The following is an 18,258-nucleotide window of genomic DNA, read 5'->3' as shown; positions in this document are numbered from 1 at the left end:
CCCGGTGGTGTCTCGTCGCCCGGCGAGGCTGAGGATGGAGAGGGGAGAAGGAGGGAAAAGAGGGTAGAAAGGGGAGACGGAGGGAAGAGAGTGACGCGGGGCTTCGACCCGAGAGGCCGCTTCGTTCCCGGTCTGGCGGCAGCGCCGATTCGGTTCGCGCGTTCCACACAAGTTTTCTGCCTGCCTCTGCATGCCGGGGGGACACGGGGGCGTTCAGGCCACGCCGTCTTCCACCTTCGCTGGGGTGCGGGGTATGTTTCCCTCCGGCTGCCAGGGGGCTTTCTGGGTGAAGAAAAAGCCCCTCCCCTGCCTCCTCCTCTCCACCCCTCCCTCGGAGAACCCGCCGCGCGGACTCCGTCCGCTTCCCCCGGGCGGGCTGGCGACTTCTCAAGCGGGTTTGTCCTCGCTCAAAGTTTGCACAATTGGAAGAGCCGGCAGAACCCGGCCGCTCCCTGCTCCCCCAGAGGCGGCGAGGCCGGTCATCCGCAGGCGGTCGGGTACTATAGTGGGCGCCGCGGGGACCCTTGTCTGCAGTCGGGGGTATCACTCCCGCCGGGTCCGCGGCTCGCGCAGAGTGTCCGGGTGCACTTCGGCCCTGGATATCCTCTGCAGGCACTGGCCGCGCCGGATTCGGGGTGAGGCCGCTCACCGCCCGCTGTCATCCGCGCCCAGGACGCCCGCCCCTTCCCCGCTGCCCAAACCACCGCTGGAAAAGCCGGCGCCGAGTTGTTTTTGTTGAAAAGGGGACACACATAGGCCGCGAAACTGCAAACCCGGTGTCAGACAGCTGTAAACCCGTGTCGACAGGTTGTCAGACAGACGCGGGGGCTGGTCTGGAAGGAGCCCGAGGCCTCCGGGCCCGCACCCCGCCGCCCCGACGCGCGCGCCCACCGCAGGAGGAGCTGGCCCGGCCGGCGAGGGGCACCACGTGCTCGCGGGAGGGGCGGGAGAGGCCTGCGAGGGCGGGAGGGAGGCAGGGAGGGGGCGGGAGGGGAGCCATGGGCGGGGCCTGAGCTCAAGGGGATGCCAATCAAAGCATCAACTTCAAATTGTGTCTGAAAGCCCCGCCGCCGAGCGGAGGGCGGCCGCCGCAGTCGGCGCGCGATCGCGGATCCAGGCGCAGCCGGGAGCCGGGCGCCTGTGAGCACCGGGCCGAGGAGGAGCCCCGACCGGCCCCAGTCTCCCCGGCCGCCCGAGCGCGCCCGGCCGGCCGCCCGCTCCTCCCCAGGCCCCTCGCGGCGCCCCCCCACCCGGACCCCCTCCGACCGGCCTCCACCTCCCTCTCCGCGACTTTAATTCTCGCCGCGGCGGCGACTGCCGAGTCCGCGGACATGTCCTTCCCGCAGCTGGGCTACCCGCAGTATCTGAGCGCCGCGGGGCCCGGAGCCTACGGCGGCGAGCGCCCGGGGGTGCTGGCTGCAGCCGCGGCGGCGGCGGCCGCCGCCTCGTCGGGCCGGCCCGGGGCCGCGGAGCTGGGCGCCGGCGCGGGCGCTGCTGCGGTCACCTCGGTGCTGGGCATGTACGCGGCGGCGGGGCCGTACCCTGGCGCGCCCAACTACAGCGCCTTCCTGCCCTACGCCGCGGACCTCAGCCTCTTCTCGCAGATGGTGAGTGCCCACGGCCTCTCCTCCAATGTCTCGCGGGCTCCAGGGCAGGGGTGGCGGGTCGCCCTGGAGGGAGAGTGGATGGGGGGACCCGGCCCGGACGAGGAACTAGAAAGGTCCGCGGGCAGGTTCCAGGAGGCGGAGGCCGCGGCCCCTGGGGACGCAGGAGAGCGGGGAGGCCAGGCGGCGGGCTGCTGGGCTGTCTCCTCCTGGGAAGGGAAGGCCCGGGCCACGGATCGGGTCGCGAGAGAGTCCAGAGAGTCCAGAGAGGCTGCAGAAGCAGGCCCTGGGAGCGCTGCCCGTGCTGGAGGTCGGGGGCAAACTGGCCTGGCTCTGCCAGGGCGCCGGGGCAGGCCCGCCGGGTTCCCGCAGCTGGGCGCGGCGTGGCAGGACTGCTCTTCCCCGCCGCGGATCCCGCTCGAGCGGCCTCTTCAGTTTTCGAATTGAGTCTGGAAAACTTGGTTTTCTTCCTCTTAGCAGCTCCGAGATAGTTGTATCGAGTTTGCCAGACAGATCCCTTTAAAGCCTAGTAGAGTCAATCAAAATAATCTTAACAAAAGAGGTCCAAAGGGTGGAGAGATCTCTACATGGCGTGTGTGCGGATTTGACATTAAACAAAAATTAAGTTGCAATAATGTTTTGGTGTCTGAAACGGTGTTTGGTTTTACTTTTGTAAGTTGCCAAAGTTTTCATTTCATTTGCACCGAAAGAAAAGCACTTTTCTTTCTGCATTACATAATGGAGGATTAAAGAAAACAGTGTCCCTTGGTTTAAAATAAATGGTGTCCTCTCAGCCTCCGGTCCCAGTGGGTGTTAGATGTGGGGGAAGGCGGCTGCACACTTAATTCTCCGCAGGGACACTGGCCGGTCTGCCGGTCCAAATGATCCAGTTTCCTTGGTCTGACTGCAAGGTCGGGTTTAAACTTCGAATGGCTGGTGAATTGCGTGGCGGGCGCAGGGCCCTGGGAGGCAGCCCCCTCCTGGGTCGCTGCCCCCGGGAAACAGCAATTCCAGGCACCCCTGATGTCTCCCCGCTCCCCGAAGGAGAAGCGGGGAGTAAACGCCAGCCAAGTGTGCACAAGCAAAGAGCGTGTTTCCCTGGAACTTTTCTTGTAGTTTTGAAAGAAAGCGGCCCGGCTGCCTTTCAGGTCTCTTACTATCGAAAAAGATCAGCCCCCATTTTGTTCAGGCGGCGGGGAGGCCGGGACGCGATGAGAGATTTACAAGGTGTCCTTTCAAAAAGAATTCCCAGTGGAGACGAGGCTGAAATGTCTTCTTTACAATTACAACCAAAATAATTAGAAAAGCGAAAAGTACATTTTGCAACGATTGGACAAAAACGAAATCTGGCCGCGGAAACCTTTCCGCTGTGGCCTCAGTCATCAAACTAATTAGTCCAAGAAATCTTCTGGTCTTTACAACTTTCTCAGAGTCCAGAGCTCCCTTTTCCAACATTGCAACCCGACCATTTTTACATGGAGGAGGGAAATTTTTTACAGAAATTGCGAATGCAGTTGTGTGCCATTTGGGAACCCTGCCTGCGTGTGCCGGGGAGGGAGAGAGCTTTACTGCGAGGACCTGCGCCCTTTGTGGAGAGCTGGGGAAGGAAGATGCTTGCTGTTTTGAGTAGATTTTTTTTTCCTCCCTAGAGGCATAAAATGTAAAAATTCTTTCCACCAAAAAGGTGTGTGTTTCCTCCAGCTCTCCAGCTGGTTCTTAAAGAGTAAATGCACATCCAAACCCTGATTCTAGGCCTAGGTTTCTAAGCCGTTTTGATTGGGTGTTAGGAAGTCAAAAGATAAAATTGCATTTGAATGTCTGTCTGGGCAATTTATGGTAATAATGAGGCCTAATGAGGTTGTTAGAAAGATAAAATGTTATTTACCAAAAAACCTGATGGGATAATTTGACTTGCTGTGTTTTACTACTGATGATAAAAAGAATATTGATTGCAAATAAATCACCGCCTCTAAATGCCTGCAAACAGTTTGTGTTTGCCCCCTCCAGATCAAAGTCAAACTTAAGAGACGAAGTAACTGAGAAGAGGCCTAGGAAACTGAACCGGTTTCGCTCCTGGCCGCCGGTGGCTCCCAGCGCTGGCGTTAATATTTTACAGGCTAAGCCTTCCTTTTGTATTTTTTTTTAATGGTGTTTGTGTTATTATTGTAGGTAATGGCCGGTATTAAAATTTTAAATTACCTGTCACCACTAAAGACCTTTAAATGTGGGTGAACCATTATATGCAGATTAATTTGGAAGGCAAAGGAGTGTGCTCTCGTTTTAAATTGCTGGCGGATTTAGACTGGTAGAAAACCCGGGATTTTTTTTTTTTTTTTTTTTAATTGAGCCCCCTCAGGGTCGCAGGGAGGAGGCTGGGGCTCTGGGCCCTTAACGTTTGTAGAAATGGCTTTATCAGCTCAGTTGAAAGGTTTTTCCCTCTAGCTAGTGAAAGATAAACTTGGAAATGCAGTTTTCTCCAGCGGTTGGTGACGGGGACAGGGGTCGCCTAGGAACTGGCAGGGCCGCGGCTTCTGTTTTACTCTTCTGTAGATGCACCGTTTTGGGAACTTTTCTAGATTGGAAAAAAGCTCTCCATAATGGGTAAAAGGGCATTCCGGAAGTCGGCTGGGGTCCTGGCTCCCCTTCTCCCCAGCAGTGAACTGGGGAGGAGGGGACTTCCGGATCTGCCCAGCACTGCAGAGCCCCGCAAAGCGCCCTGGCGACCCTGGAGCCCCCAGGAGCGGGTGTTTCCCACTTTCCCAGCTTGGGAACTCATCTCTCTCCCTCCCTCCCTCCCTCTCTCTCTCTCTCTCTCTCCACCTCCCTCCTCTGTCTCCTCGCTGGCTGTATGCTGTGGCTGCAGGGCTCGCAGTATGAACTCAAGGACAACCCTGGAGTGCACCCGGCCACCTTTGCAGCCCACACGGCGCCGGCTTATTACCCCTATGGCCAGTTCCAATACGGGGACCCCGGGCGACCCAAGAACGCCACGCGCGAGAGCACCAGCACACTCAAGGCCTGGCTCAACGAGCACCGCAAGAACCCCTACCCCACCAAGGGCGAGAAGATCATGCTGGCCATCATCACCAAGATGACCCTCACGCAGGTCTCCACCTGGTTCGCCAACGCGCGCCGGCGCCTCAAGAAGGAGAACAAGGTGACGTGGGGAGCGCGCAGCAAGGACCAGGAAGATGGAGCGCTCTTCGGCAGCGACACCGAGGGCGACCCGGAGAAGGCCGAGGACGACGAGGAGATCGACCTGGAGAGCATCGACATCGACAAGATCGACGAGCACGACGGCGACCAGAGCAACGAGGACGACGAGGACAAGGCCGAGGCTCCGCACGCGCACGCACCCGCTTCGGCCCTCGCCCGGGACCAAGGCTCGCCGCTGGCCGCCGCCGACGTTCTCAAGCCCCAGAACTCCCCCTTGGGCCTGGCCAAGGAGGCCCCCGAGCCCGGCAGCACCCGCCTGCTGAGTCCCGGCGCTACAGCGGGCGGCCTGCAGGGTGCGCCGCACGGCAAGCCCAAGATCTGGTCCTTGGCAGAGACCGCCACGAGCCCCGACGGTGCGCCCAAGGCTTCGCCGCCGCCGCCCGCGGGCCACCCCGGCGCTCACGGGCCCTCCGCCGGCGCACCGCTGCAGCACCCTGCCTTCCTGCCCAGCCACGGACTGTACACCTGCCACATCGGCAAGTTCTCCAACTGGACCAACGGCGCGTTCCTCGCCCAGGGCTCGCTGCTCAACATGCGCCCCTTCCTGGGCGTCGGCGCGCCCCATGCCGCGCCTCATGGCCCTCACCTTCCTGCACCTCCACCGCCGCAGCCGCCGGTCGCAGTGGTCCCCGGGGCACTCAGCGGAGACAAGGCCTCAGCCCGCAGCAGCCCCACGCTCCCAGGTACCCCGCCGGGGGGCCGTGCCCACCTGCGGGCTAGCTGGGAATTCAGAGGCCAGGTGGGGTGTGGTAACCTGGGGTGCATCCTGGGCCGGGAGGGTACCAGGCAGTGACCGCCGAGTCCGGGGCTATGCATTATCCCTGCTTCCATTTAGACAATCAGGCAAGTCCCAAGGGCTCTCCCAAGAGAGCTTTTCCCCACCTGCGGGCCTGCTCTGGGGTGGCGGTGGGGATCGGGGGGACGTATCTCGGCAAACCTGCCTGAGCAGCAGGCAGGAGTTGCGGGAAGGGAGGCCTGGGCCCTCTGCAGCTCGTCTCTCCGTCCTAACTCTGCCTCTTCCGATCCCTCGCAGAGAGAGACCTCGTCCCCAGGCCGGATTCGCCGGCCCCGCAGTTAAAGTCGCCCTTCCAGCCGGTACGCGACAAGTGAGTGCTGCTTGCTTTTGCTCTGGAGAGAGGCAGTGGGGAGGAGGGGTGGTCGGGAGCCGGGCGGAACTGGCCGGGTGGCGGTGGGGGTCGCGCAGTGGTTGTAGAAGAAACGCTCGCCGCCAGCCCTGGGCGCCGGGCGAGCGGAGGAGGCTGGAGTTTCTCCCGAGCCGGGAGCCGAGCTGGCTGTGGACTCCGCCCCCCGGGCTCAGCTGCTGGAACCGGCGACGCCCGGCGCGGAGCCCCCGACTCACGGCGCTCCTGTCTTCTTGTCTCGCTGTGTTTCCCATGCAGCTCGTTGGCCCCGCAGGAGGGAACGCCGCGGATCCTAGCAGCCCTCCCGTCAGCCTGATTAAGGGTCTTCTTTTACTTTTGCGGGGGGAGGGGGGAGGAGTTGGGGAGGGAGGGAATGTGGGAGGAATTAAGACAAATATTTCAGACTGGTGTAAAGGACAAATATGACAACGACGTCAAGGACTCCCATCCATCGCTTTCTGCAGAAAGGGGCTTGTGCGATCCCGAGCTCGCGTCCAGGCGGCCAGGCCTCTGCTGGCGGCTCGGGTGGCTGCGATGATCGGGTTCGGTAAATGCCCCCACGTGCTTGTGTCTCTTCCCCCCTTTCTGTATATAGAGTGATTTCAGATTGTAAATAGCGCGTCAGCGAACTTGTCTAAATCATATATTTTTGTCTAATAAACTAAATGAAATAATGCCCCTCCCTGCTCCTGCTGCTGTGCCTGGCCAGCATGTTTGTGTGAGTGTATGTGTGAGTGTGTGACAGAGAGAAAGACAGAGAAAGAGTGAGATATGTGTGTGTGTGGTGGGGGCTACAGGGATCCTGGAACCCTGGGCGGTGCCCGAGGGATTGTGGCTGGGGGAGATGGGCTTCTCACAGGGCGCTTTGGAGGCTGTTTCCACCAGAGAGGCCCGCGCTTTAAACATCTCTTGGTTGTTTGCGGTTGTTGTTGAATTTTTAAATATCGTCACTAGGGCAGTTTCTTGCTGGCAGTTCAGTTCTTTCCAAAGCTTACACAAACATTTTTTGAGACATACTTTTCTCAGGACACAAATAAGTTCAATTTTAGGCAGTTTTACAGAGCGATTTGATAACTTCGGTAAAAATGGAGGAAAAAGAATTTTTATTTGCGACCCCAGAGGAGAACTTCCAGCTCAAAATCAGGTTATATCTAGTTGTCACAACGGCCCATCGAGGCGCCTGGTCGTTTTCTGGGTTGAGTGTGAAAATAATGGATGCGAAGTATTGCTTTGCATGTGTTTTTGTGCGGAGAATTGGAAGGCCCTTTAGAACTCCCCAGAGGAGCCGGCGGAGGTTGTCTGCGGTGTTAGGCATCACGAGGGGCTGAGGCTGCGGTGGGAAGCGAGAACGAGGACGGGGCTTTGGTCTCCCGGGGATATCCCTTTAGACTGGGGCTCCGAAGACTGCGTCCTTTGCCTTCCCAAGCGGGCACCGCGGGATTTCGGAGCAAACTGCCCGTACGTAGATGGCCGTGGCCGGGCAGTGGGGAGGAGCTGGGAGCATTGTTGGGAAACAGGCGCCAAAGGGCTGGCCTCTGGCGCGCGCGGGCGGGGAAGGGACTGGGATCCTGGACATCCCGGCGGATCCGGGGACATCGGCCACAGTGCGTTCGGAGCAGGACGCGCGCCAAGCGCCGCAGCAGGCACCCTCGGGAGGACCCGGCGCAGGGGCCTTCAGGGCGCAGAAGACCCAGTGTTGAACGTGTGAAAACTGAGCAAGCAAACATTTCCAAAACTGCCATCGAGGACGTGGGCTGCTGGGAAACAAGGGTCTAGTGGGGACCGGGCTGAGTCCGGAGGTCAGATGGGCCATCCTCCGCTCCCACCCCAGCCTGGGACCCGCCCTTCCCTGCCTGCGCGAGACCCGCTGGCGCTGTGCGCGACTGAAGCGAGGGGAAAAGTCGGGGAGCGGGGGTCTTTTCAGAGGTTACAGGAAAGAGGGAGGCTCGCGTCGGGACTAGGAGGCGCCGCTCCAGGACTCCTACCCACCCCGACGCCAGCATCCATCTCCAGCCCTCCACCCCATTCATGGTCCGGGTAGAGGGGAAGGTCCCCTCCCTGCCCCGGGGCTGGAGAAGAAGCGGCGAAGAGGAGGCCGGAAGTGCGCCCCGTCGGGCAGGTGGGCGGAGGACTCGCGGAGCGCGTCCGGGAGCGGGGAATGGGCGGGGTGGGATGCGCCGGGAGGAGCGGGGCCGCGGGGGAGTGGACCGCGGGCCGCCGGACTAGGGCCGGGCCCCGGGGAGCAGCTCCGCATTCTGAATGGACGTGCTCCAGGCGCCCTCTATGGTCCGAAAGCGGAATGGGGCTTTGACCAGCGCCGATCTCGCTCCTGGGGTGTGGCGCAAATCTGGGGGCGCTGGGCCTTGGGGCTCCGTTGGCACGAGCCTGGATTTGTAGCTGTGGGGACTGCTTTGTGTTTCAGGGGGGCACCCACTGTTCTTTGTGTGTGTTTTGGGGAGTGCCGGGCCTACTGGGGAGGCCACTGGCATTTGGAGGGAGGGCGTGCGCCTGTGGGTGCTTTCATTATCCAGTGCCCGCCTTGCTAAATCAGGGAGGTGTTTCTCACCTGTCCGCCACTGGAGCCCTTCCTGGACCATCAGAGCCCTGGGCTCATCGTTCCAAAGGTTCTGGAATGGGGCCCTAGAGCCAACTCTGACTGCTGGGCCCGAATGGACCTTGAGTCCTTAGCCAGAGAGCGTCTCTAGAGAGGCTGGACGGGTGTGTCCTGCGCCCCTGATGAGGAATTGCGTTCCCAGCCACACAGACTGCTCAAGCAACCAGAATGTGCTGGGAGGTGCCTTCTTGGTGACTGCTGGAAACAGCAGGTGAGATTCAGTGGACCAGGCAGAATTCTCTGCCCTAAGCAAGATCAGCTCTTTATTTCCCTGAATCAAATAGAGTGGTCTGTACCGGCATCTGCTGCGGTGCACACCCATTTCCATTCTTTCCTGAGTCTTTTTTCAATGCAAGACATTTGGGACCAGCCCCCTTCCCCCCAGGAACTGCTGCTGTGAGGTAGCTCTGCCAGCACGTGCCCACCCTTGGTAGTCCTGGCTACTGAGCTGAACGGCCTGCGAGTCCTGAATGGTCTGTGCACCTTCCTGAGAGCTACGTTTTCGATGCACGGAAATCAGATCACCAGCCTTGGATTTATTTTTCTCCAGTGGAAAGCTGGAAATGAATTTGTAACAGAACGTTGAAGGCATTTTTGCCTTTTGTGCACTATTTGCTTACACCTTTCTGGCCATGGCAGCCATCAGGTGTGCAGGGTCTCTCAGGAGTACCCCACAGGCCCGGCGATTCAGCTCCTGAAAAATTTGAAGTGGACATAGAAAATCCACAAACCTCCTTTGCTTCTAAAAACAAAGACATTAGTTCTGGAGATTTCTGCGTGCGGAAAGGGCTCTTACCTCAGCAGTGCCAGGATGATTTCAGAGGTGGCAGCTGCTCTGTGGCCAACAGGGAGGAGACTGGTCCCCGAACAGACTAAGGGGAGATTGTCCACAGCCCTCATTTCTAGACATAGGGCTCCCCTCGTCATCAGAAACAGGTTTCCTATAGAAAGGTTCCCTGTGTCCCCCACAGAGGATTACTGGTTATATTGGGCTTTTTCTGGAGGTGGTGGTGGGGGGGGGGAACAAGACAAAAATCTGGTCCAGGGCCCTCACTTTCTGTGTTACAGCCCAGGAAGCTCCAGCCCAAAGGTTGACCTGGAGTCTCTGAAATCTCCTGCCCCCACCATCCTGCCCACTGTCTGATCAATTATATTCACCAGCACATTTATCTCGCCTGCAATATGGAGAATTCATATTCATATCTCGGTTTTAGTGGTCTGACACTGATTAATGTAATACGCGCCTCGGCTCTGAGGGGTGCGCCACTGATGAATCATGCCCTATAAAGTTTCAGTCGTCCTTGTAGATGGGACTCTGCCGGAGAACAAGGGAGCTGGAGAGAGGGAGGGAGGCAGAACTTAGAGGGGACAGGGTGGGCCACAGAACCCGGGGTACCTGGGACAGGCACTGGCCTTGGGCCTCCACATGTGGAGGGTTCAGACAGGCCCTGTCCTTTCTGCATTTGAGCTCTTGCCTGAGAGGATCCTAATTCCATCATCCCCCAGATACCATCCTTAACCATCCTTACCCCCAGCCCAGATGCCAGTGCTGGTCTCCTGCTCTCACGGAGGCAGGGGCTAGGGTGGGGATGGGGGATGCAAGTGGAGATGGGGTTTGTGGAATTCAGCTTGGGGAGAGTGGGCCACTGAACAGACTTCTCAAAACCACAGGGCCCCATTTGTTGGTGGGGACTGCAAGTTGGAGGTCAGGGGGAGAAAAAGGGAAGGTAGCGGAGCCTCTGGAGGGGGAGGGTCGCCCGCAAGGCTGGGAAGGCTGAAGGGTGCACCAGCCCCATGGAGGGGCGAGGCTTCCGGGGCCCTGGGGGAGAGAACTTGCAAGGCGAGAGGAGCCTCCTGTGATCCTGGGACACTGCCACTGCCTCTGCAAGACAGCCACATCGCAGGGCCCAGCATGCCAGGGGTCAGCCAGGCTCTGAGCCCTCGGGAAAGGGAGGCTCTGGGAAGCTGGACACTGGGCATGCTCCCTGTGCCTGGAGACTTTGTCTGTCCCCACCCAGGGTCCTGCCATCTCACTGGCCCCCAAGCCTGCATGTGGCACCAAGTGGGAGGGCATGTGGGGTGGTCCTGGGGCAGTAAGTCCAGGTTGGGGACCAGCAGACAGGGCAGAGGTGACAGTGGAGGGGGCACATTCTGGGGGAACTAAGAAGCCCACCCATCTTTAGGGGTCCCTTGAGCCAGCGTGTGTGGGGAATGTGTAGATGTGTGGAAGGAGGTTTCCCCACTCAGGGCACCCGGCCCCCTTGCCCCCTTGCCCACCCGACTTTTCTTCACCCTGGCTGCCCACCCCTGTGCATGGAAATCCCCAGAGCAATTGGGATGGCTCCGGGAGAGGCGGAGCTTCCCAGGTCTTCACCAGCCTCCCCACAAAGCCAGAGGCTCCAGTGAAGGCTCCTGAGCTGAGAGGTCTGCCAAGGTCATCCCGCTGGGACTGCAAGCCACCTTTAATGACCTGCAACTGGTGACTGGACACAGATCCCCTTCCTGGGCCCCAGAAAGAGAAGCCTGAAAAGGGACCTGTTACGGCGAGCGCCTGGGGGCCAGATGCCAAGGCGGTCCCGCCCGCGGACTTCAGCACTGCGGGCCCTGGGCCCAGGAAAATGTTTTTTTTTTTTTTTCCCAAAACGAAAGAAAACGAAAAAACGGTGACTTTTGGGTCGAAGAAAATGTGTTAATATATATCAATATACCAGTGGGGTGGTAAAACAGAATCTTTAATATGTTTCTCATGGAGAAGGAGTCTTCCTTAGGCCCACGGAAGTCACCACGTGGCCTGGGACTGAGGAGGCTTCAGGGGCCACCTAATGTTTTAGGATTGCTCTAAAGGAGAGGCAAAAGGTGGCCTTGAACTTGGGAGGGAGCTGCGCGCTGGGTCCAAGCCAAGGCAAGCCAGGCAGCAGGGACCCCCAGGAAGGTCGGCCTCGCTGCAGGATCCCAGGCTGTGGGTGGCGACCACTTGGGGCGCACACCCCGGAGTCAGCTCCGGCCCGGACCCGGCGCCCCACCGCGAGGAAAGGCAGGCCCTGGCCCTTGCCCGGTAGTGAGGGGCGTCAGGCGACGGAGGCAGAGGCGGAGCAGTCAGTGCCCCTTCTCCCCTCGGGCAGGGCACCAGTGGCCGCCCTCTCCGCGCCTGCCCTTGGGCTTCTGAAGATGCAGCGGGTGTCTCTGATCCCCTAATCCAGGTATCCTGAGTCCTGAGCGCCGCGGCTGGGTGCGGGGACACAATGGCAGAGGGCGCGGGCGCCCAGCTAAGGCCACTGTCCTTCCCCGCCCCCGAGGCTCTGAGCCGCATCCCACCCTCCGCGGGTCCCACGCCCTCGGGCAGAACGCAGTGGTGGGAATGACTCCAAGGCCAGCGACGTCGTCCAAACCGAAGGGCTTTCATTTTAAATTCCGATTCCACTTTGAAACAGCCCTTTCGATGAGGGAGGAAGCGGCTCGGTTTCTGCGCGCGTGTTTAGGATCTGCCGGTGCGCGCGGCGCCCTGGAAGGTCAGCGAGGCTGCGGACGCCCCGACAGCCGGCGACAGCCTGCAGGATTCCCGAGCTGGTCACTTTATTCTCAGGGTGTGCGTGTGTGTGCTTCTCTGTCTTCTGTTTGCCGTTTGTCGCTGCTGTAGCTTTGCTTGTTACTGCATTTTAAACGTATGCTTGATTTCCAGAGCTGCAGCAATGACTGAAAATATTAAATACATCTGTGAGATGGTGGGCAAGAGAAATTTAAAAAGGTGCTCTCTGCAGTGAATGTTAAAAAGAGCTCACAATGAAGTGATTAACATTTTTATGAATAAAATTAATCACGCATTAAACTCTGCAGCACAGTACATCTGAAAGCCAAATGTGGACCCGAAGTCCCCTTTCTTACACCCAAGAATTTGGAGGCTTCCCTGGTCCACAGCAGCATTCAACCATTGGGAATTTCAGAGTGTTTATGAGAAGAGAAGTCAATAAGAGATCTCTAAGTTTGAGGTGCCAAAACACAAACCAACCAACCAACCCTCCAAAAATCCCTCCACCGCTTCCACCGTCTCCTCTCCCCTCCTCCCACGCAAACACGTGACAATATTAAAAAAACAGTATTTTTTATTTATTTATTTATTTTCTTTTAGCAAATTCTCAACCAAAGCAGGCCATTTCTGTTCTCAGATTAGCATGTGGGGTTGTGTGGCCCTGGGTCAGGGAGGGCAGCTAGGGTTGACGTGGGAGGAGGGGCTGGAGCCCGGGCTGCCAGGGAGGCGTTTCCCTTCCTGACCCCCATCGGGGCCCACTGTTCTGGCAAAGCTGATCAGATTGGAGGGCGGGCCTTGCGCATTATTAAAATTTCCACTCTTCCAGATAATAAAGTGTGATTTCTCCTCTCTCTGTCTCCGCTTCTGCCTCCTTTCTAATCTCTTGCCACTGTGGTTTTGGGATTATCCCAGCAGCCTGTACAAAGGGAAGCGAAGGCATCTGAAGTGTCACTCTACAGCTGTGCAAAGTAACAGCATTTCCATTTTGTTGATGCTCCCAGCTCATGTGTGCAGCAGAAGGTGAAATCAAAGAAGCCGGTCTTCCTCAGTTCTGCACATTATTTTTCACTGCTGTGGCGAATCTCTCCGAGCACCGTGAACCAATAAAACAACGGTCCCTCTTTGAGTTGATATATTAATATTTACTGAGGATTTGCAAGGTCGGGGCTAAATGTCAGCAGATTGCGGGGGCAGTCCTGTGGGGAATAATTAAACAAATCTCACAGCAGTTCAGCTTCCTAACATCTTTATTAATCTTTTTTCCTTCCCTTCTGAAAGACTACATGGCAATATTGCTTTTGCAACCTTAGAGAAGATTCAGAATAAGCTTAATAATAAAACACCGCGTTGGTGATGTGTGCTCCTGACGGTGCTCCGGACCCTTCCCTGCCAGATGTTCCTGAGTCGGGGAGACTCTGATCTGTGAATCATCACCAAGCTGTTGTGATTCTCACCTGCCCTCCATCCAATTTATCTGGACCAATTTGCCAGACACAGTAAGAATGTTGGTGCGATTTGATCCACGCCCTGGCTCCGCCTGCTCCGCCCACTCTGCTGAGCAAGGTGACTGCAGGCTGCTTTTCCGAGGCCTGCCTTCTTTAACGTGATTACAGCGTGCACTTTAGTACAAGTTTGACAATTCTCTTTAATAAGCTTCATAATTAGTGTTGGGATGCCTCATTACAAGTCATAGCCTGTAGCGGTCCTAGGCCACACAGCCCTCTGCAATCTGATTTATTTTTTATCAGGCAGCGGGAGCTGTCTGGAGTTTTTGTTTGTATAATGGGGGCCTGCATTAGGCCCCCAGTGTAAAAATACCACCAGGAAATTAATTGCTTCTGTGTGGATTCACCACAGATGTGTCCTGTTGATCAGAATAGTATATTTTTGACTTTGCTGTCCTGCAGCAAGTTGTAAAAAAAATAAAATGAAAGCCAGCAATGCAAACATATTAGCATCCATGTAGCTTCAGCAGGCATAATTGAAAACACGGGGTTTCGAAGGAGGATGTACAGGGCAGGTTCCAGTTTCTGGAAAGACTTTTTGCCTTGCTTTCCTTTTTCACACAGCTCTTATTTGTTTATAAACCCATGGATTTATGTATTGCCTGTAAAGGAAACCTCTCCATGGAAAGCACAGGGCTGGAGTCTCCGTTGGTTTCTGGCTGAAAGATTACTCACTGTAAATACACCCCGGCAGAGGGGCTGATTCCTCTGGCACCCACCTCCGCCATCAAGACCCCTGCAAGCTTCAGCAGACAAGGGCCTCTCTCAGGCTTGCCTCTCAGCCACCCCAGAGGGAACACGGGTGGATGCTAAGCAGCTGGCCTTGTGGATGCTTAGAGGTGTGGACACTTCAAGGTTTGCATGTGCATGTCACGTGTTCCCCACCGTGCAGAGCCTGGTGCCTCCACGTCGCTCCCTGGGCTGAGACATAAGTGCATGCCAAAGGCTTGCTTCCCTCTCTGTGCCCTTTCACCGCGCCCCTCGACCGGCTCCTGAACTCTGACTGGGCTGTGGGGTGCTCCTCCAACTTTGAACACTTAAAGGATTTTTTTTTTTTTAATCTTAGTCCCTGAATTAGAATGTGTGACTTCTGTGTCCTCTTCCCAGCGCTGGACAGCTCATTGCCGGTGATTCTGTATGGATGGATCACATCCCCAGGGTGGACATTTTGCTCCTATATTTCTTTGTTCTTTTTCTGAGAAATTTTGGGGCATCACTCTCTTTGTCCTTCTCTTTTGAAGTCTCTTGTGGTCAGTGGTCTGCTTTCCTTGCTCAGCAGAGGGTTGGGTGGCGTTTGTAAATTTAACTTCAGATAATATCTTGTTTGTGAAAAAAAGAAAACAAAACTAAAGATAAGTGTAACAATAATGATAATGAAGCTTATGGAATTGTGCAGGAACATAAATAGGCTTAGTATACTCAGAAACATATGGCTTTTATTTTATTTTATTTTATTTATTTTTTCCCTGACTTTAAATGCTCCTAAAGACACGTTGGCATTTTTGCGCCAGTAGCAAGGATGCGCAGAAATGTACTGATGGAGGCGTTCTAGTGGTCCCTATTACAATTCCGTAACTTGCCATATTATGGATTTTCTCATCACCAGTAAATGTGAGCTGCCAGAGCCTATAGATAGGAGAGGGCTCCCAGAGGAGATGAGTGAGGACACCTTGCGAGAAACCAGGGGACGCCCCGGTGGGCACTCCCACATGGTATTCAAATGGAGGGTCCTCTGTCATGGTGGGCTCAAAAGTTGTGTGTGTGTGTGTGTGTGTGTGTGTGCGCGCATGTGTGTGTGTGGGGCGGGGGGAGAGAGAAAGAGAGCTCTAGCTCTCATGTTGGGGCTGTGGGGGAGGAGGCCTGGAACTGCCTAGAACTGGGCTTCTCCCTCTTGCGTGATTTACTCTCTCTTTATCCTGCTCCCAGATACCTCTCACCCTCTGGAGGGGACTGTTAGAGAAGCTTGTTTAAAATGCATATTCCTCAGCTACCCCCACCCGAATTCCTGTTCCAGCCGGAGTGGAGCGGGCCCAGGAGCGGGCATTTTAGATCAGAGTTTTAGGATCACCCTGAAGTTGAAGGTGCAGGCTTCTTTCCTTTTGCCCTAAGCTGCCTTAAATGACTTTCTGCGAGAGAAGCAGCCACTGAAAGGGTCCAGTGTCACCCGCGCTGGTTTATTAACACTTGAACTGGGATGGAAAGGTTTTAACTCATTGCAGAGCCAAACAAATTAATCTTTAATGGTGGGCATTATTTCCGCTCGACAGAGGGAAGGGACCTCTGAGAGCTCTCTTCAGTGCTCCCTAGCCAGCTCCTGGGGGCGGGGCCTGGTCACCATGAACACATTCTGGCCATGCAGGACCCACAGCGACAGCAGACCTTCACCAATGTCCCGCTGTGTCCCTGGCCATCAGTGCCATTCATCAGTCTCAGCAGTTAAAAAGGGGAGAGTGAAATGTTACCTGATCCTCAGCGTAGGACTGGACTGAAATTCGCGGCGGATTTATCTGTCAGCCAGCTGCAGCCTTGGCACTGGGGGCTCTCTACTCTAGGGACAGTCCACTCTGAGGGTCTCCCCTGCAATGGAGGGTCGCTGATTATCTGTGATATAACTAACCTTTGCTCATGCACGTTTTCCTTTTTACTGTTCATGCAGTCGCTAATTCCAAAAGTCGGTGGCAGTTGTCCAAGATGTAATGAAATGGACAGTGTGAGTGGGAGTCTTGCATTTGGTGAATGAGGCTGTGGGTGGTTGATAGAAAGCCCTCACTGAAGGAGCCCCCAGTGAAAGGGATGATCATTGCAATAGTAAAAATAATGAAGTACTGGGGAATAACAAAATATTGTCCAGTACAACAGTGTTTTCATGAGACCCGAGGGCCGACCCCAGGTGGCCTCCAAGTAAGGACAAGGAATACCAAACCCAGGAGATCTTTTCAGGGAAGAAAAGCAAAAACGTCTCTAAACCCAAGACATTTGCTTTCCTCTTCACCTTCCTCCCTCTGTCACCCACATATAAAAATAAAGATAGAAAAAAATTTCTTAGCCAAGTTTGAAACCAGCCTAATTTACATGGACTGATGTTCATTCTCTTGGAAAATACTCGTTACTTCTAAGAAGGAAGTTTTTTTTTAACTTTATTAAGAAAGGTGATTGGGCGCCGTGGCTCACGCCTGTAATCCCAGCAATTTGGGCGGCTGAGGTGGGCAGATCACTGGAGCCCAGGAGTTTGAGATCAGCCTGGGCAACATGGTGAAGCTCCGTCTCTACTAAAAATAGGAAAAGTAGCAGGGCGTGGTGGTGCATGCCAGTAATCCCAGCTACTTGGGAAGTTGATGCCAGAGAATCCCTTGAACTTGGGAGATGGAGGTTGCAGTGAGCCGAGATCGCCCCACTGCACTCCAGCCTGGGCAGCGGAAGGAGACTCCATCTCAAAAAAACAAAACAACACAACACAACAACAACAACAACAACAAACTCTTCTAATCAACTCAAGAGGATTGTAAAGAAATACATAGATGTGGGCCAGGACTGTCCTCAAAATATCTTAACTCTCTGTGTGGTTTTCTGACTTTCCATGTTGTCACTCGTGCCTTTATTTAAATATTTTTTTATTATTTTATAAATTGCCATGTTTATATGCAGGTTGCAGAAAGCCAAGATCACACCACTGTATTCCAGCCTGGGTGAAAGTCCAAGACTCTGTCTCAAAAAAAAAAAAAAAAAAAAAAAAAAGGAAAAGAAAAAGAAATTCCTTCTAAACTTTTTGGGCATCAAATATCTGTTAAAAGCAAACATTTTGATAAGGTAAGTTTAAATGAAATAGAAACATATGGTTTTGATTTTTTAAGACACTTACTTTGAACCCCAAGTATTTTTAGAAAGTTTGAGGTGTTCAAACGCTGTGCAGTTGGGTACACCCATCCATAATTTTAAGGAGCTAAATTCAATGCATATGTTTCGGATATATTTATAATTACCAGAGTCAACTGTTCATTCTGGACAGCTTTTGAAGTGGAAGAATTCCTCTGAGGCTCAAAAAATCATTCTGCAATCTCTTTTTCCTTTTGGCAGCAGAAGGGTGTATCTTCCCAGAGCTGCTCAAACTCCTTGTTCCTGACATCGCATACGGACTCCAGCCTCTTGGCTGCCAAGTGCTATGGAGTCTCGAAGTTGAAGCTGCTTATCCACGGCGGAAAGGTGTTGATGCTGGAGGGAGAGTCCAGAGATCATCAGTGCAGGTCACAGCTTGTGACTCTTAGCTGGGAATGAGAGCGAGCCCTTATTCCCACCCCCTGCTTTCCACCTCCCGAAGGGCTCAGATACAGGGAAGTTCCCTGGAACTTCCTCTGAGGGATGAGTTTTACTGATGACATTTTAATTTCAATGAGTCAGAAATCAGTGCTGGGCATGTGTTATGTAAAAACAGTTCATATTTTAGAAAGTTAAAGCTGATCTCCCAGCCCTAAAGAGATGACTTTAAAATGACTTCCCATGAGTGTCAACCAACACACGTATGCAGGCAGAAGGAAGAGAATGGATCTTAGTCCTGACCTAGGATCATCAGAATTTCTGAGCCTCAAGGGAGCAATTGTGGGGTGCCAGGCGTTCTTTGTAGTTAACATGGAGTAATGGATCTGGTGAGGCTGGA

The 18,258-nt window shown here is 55.1% G+C and overlaps 1 protein-coding gene across 1 annotated transcript; it reads left to right on the top strand.

Annotated features, from left to right (window-relative positions):
• The first annotated feature begins 1,057 nt into the window (after positions 1-1,057).
• IRX1 (iroquois homeobox 1) lies at positions 1,058-6,644 on the top strand. Its single transcript, XM_032279139.1, has 4 exons — positions 1,058-1,607; positions 4,468-5,503; positions 5,854-5,926; positions 6,221-6,644. Exons 1-4 carry the CDS (start codon positions 1,332-1,334, stop codon positions 6,276-6,278), a joined length of 1,443 nt encoding a protein of 480 aa, XP_032135030.1. The 5' UTR covers positions 1,058-1,331; the 3' UTR covers positions 6,279-6,644.
• The last annotated feature ends 11,614 nt before the right edge of the window (positions 6,645-18,258 follow it).

The sequence above is a fragment of the Sapajus apella genome, unplaced genomic scaffold (genome assembly GCF_009761245.1).
Source record: "Sapajus apella isolate SASKATOON/1434 unplaced genomic scaffold, GSC_monkey_1.0 scaffold11, whole genome shotgun sequence".
In the NCBI taxonomy this organism is placed as follows: Eukaryota; Metazoa; Chordata; class Mammalia; order Primates; family Cebidae; genus Sapajus; species Sapajus apella.
Note: the sequence above shows the minus strand (reverse complement) of the source record. Positions and strands in the feature narration are given on the sequence as shown.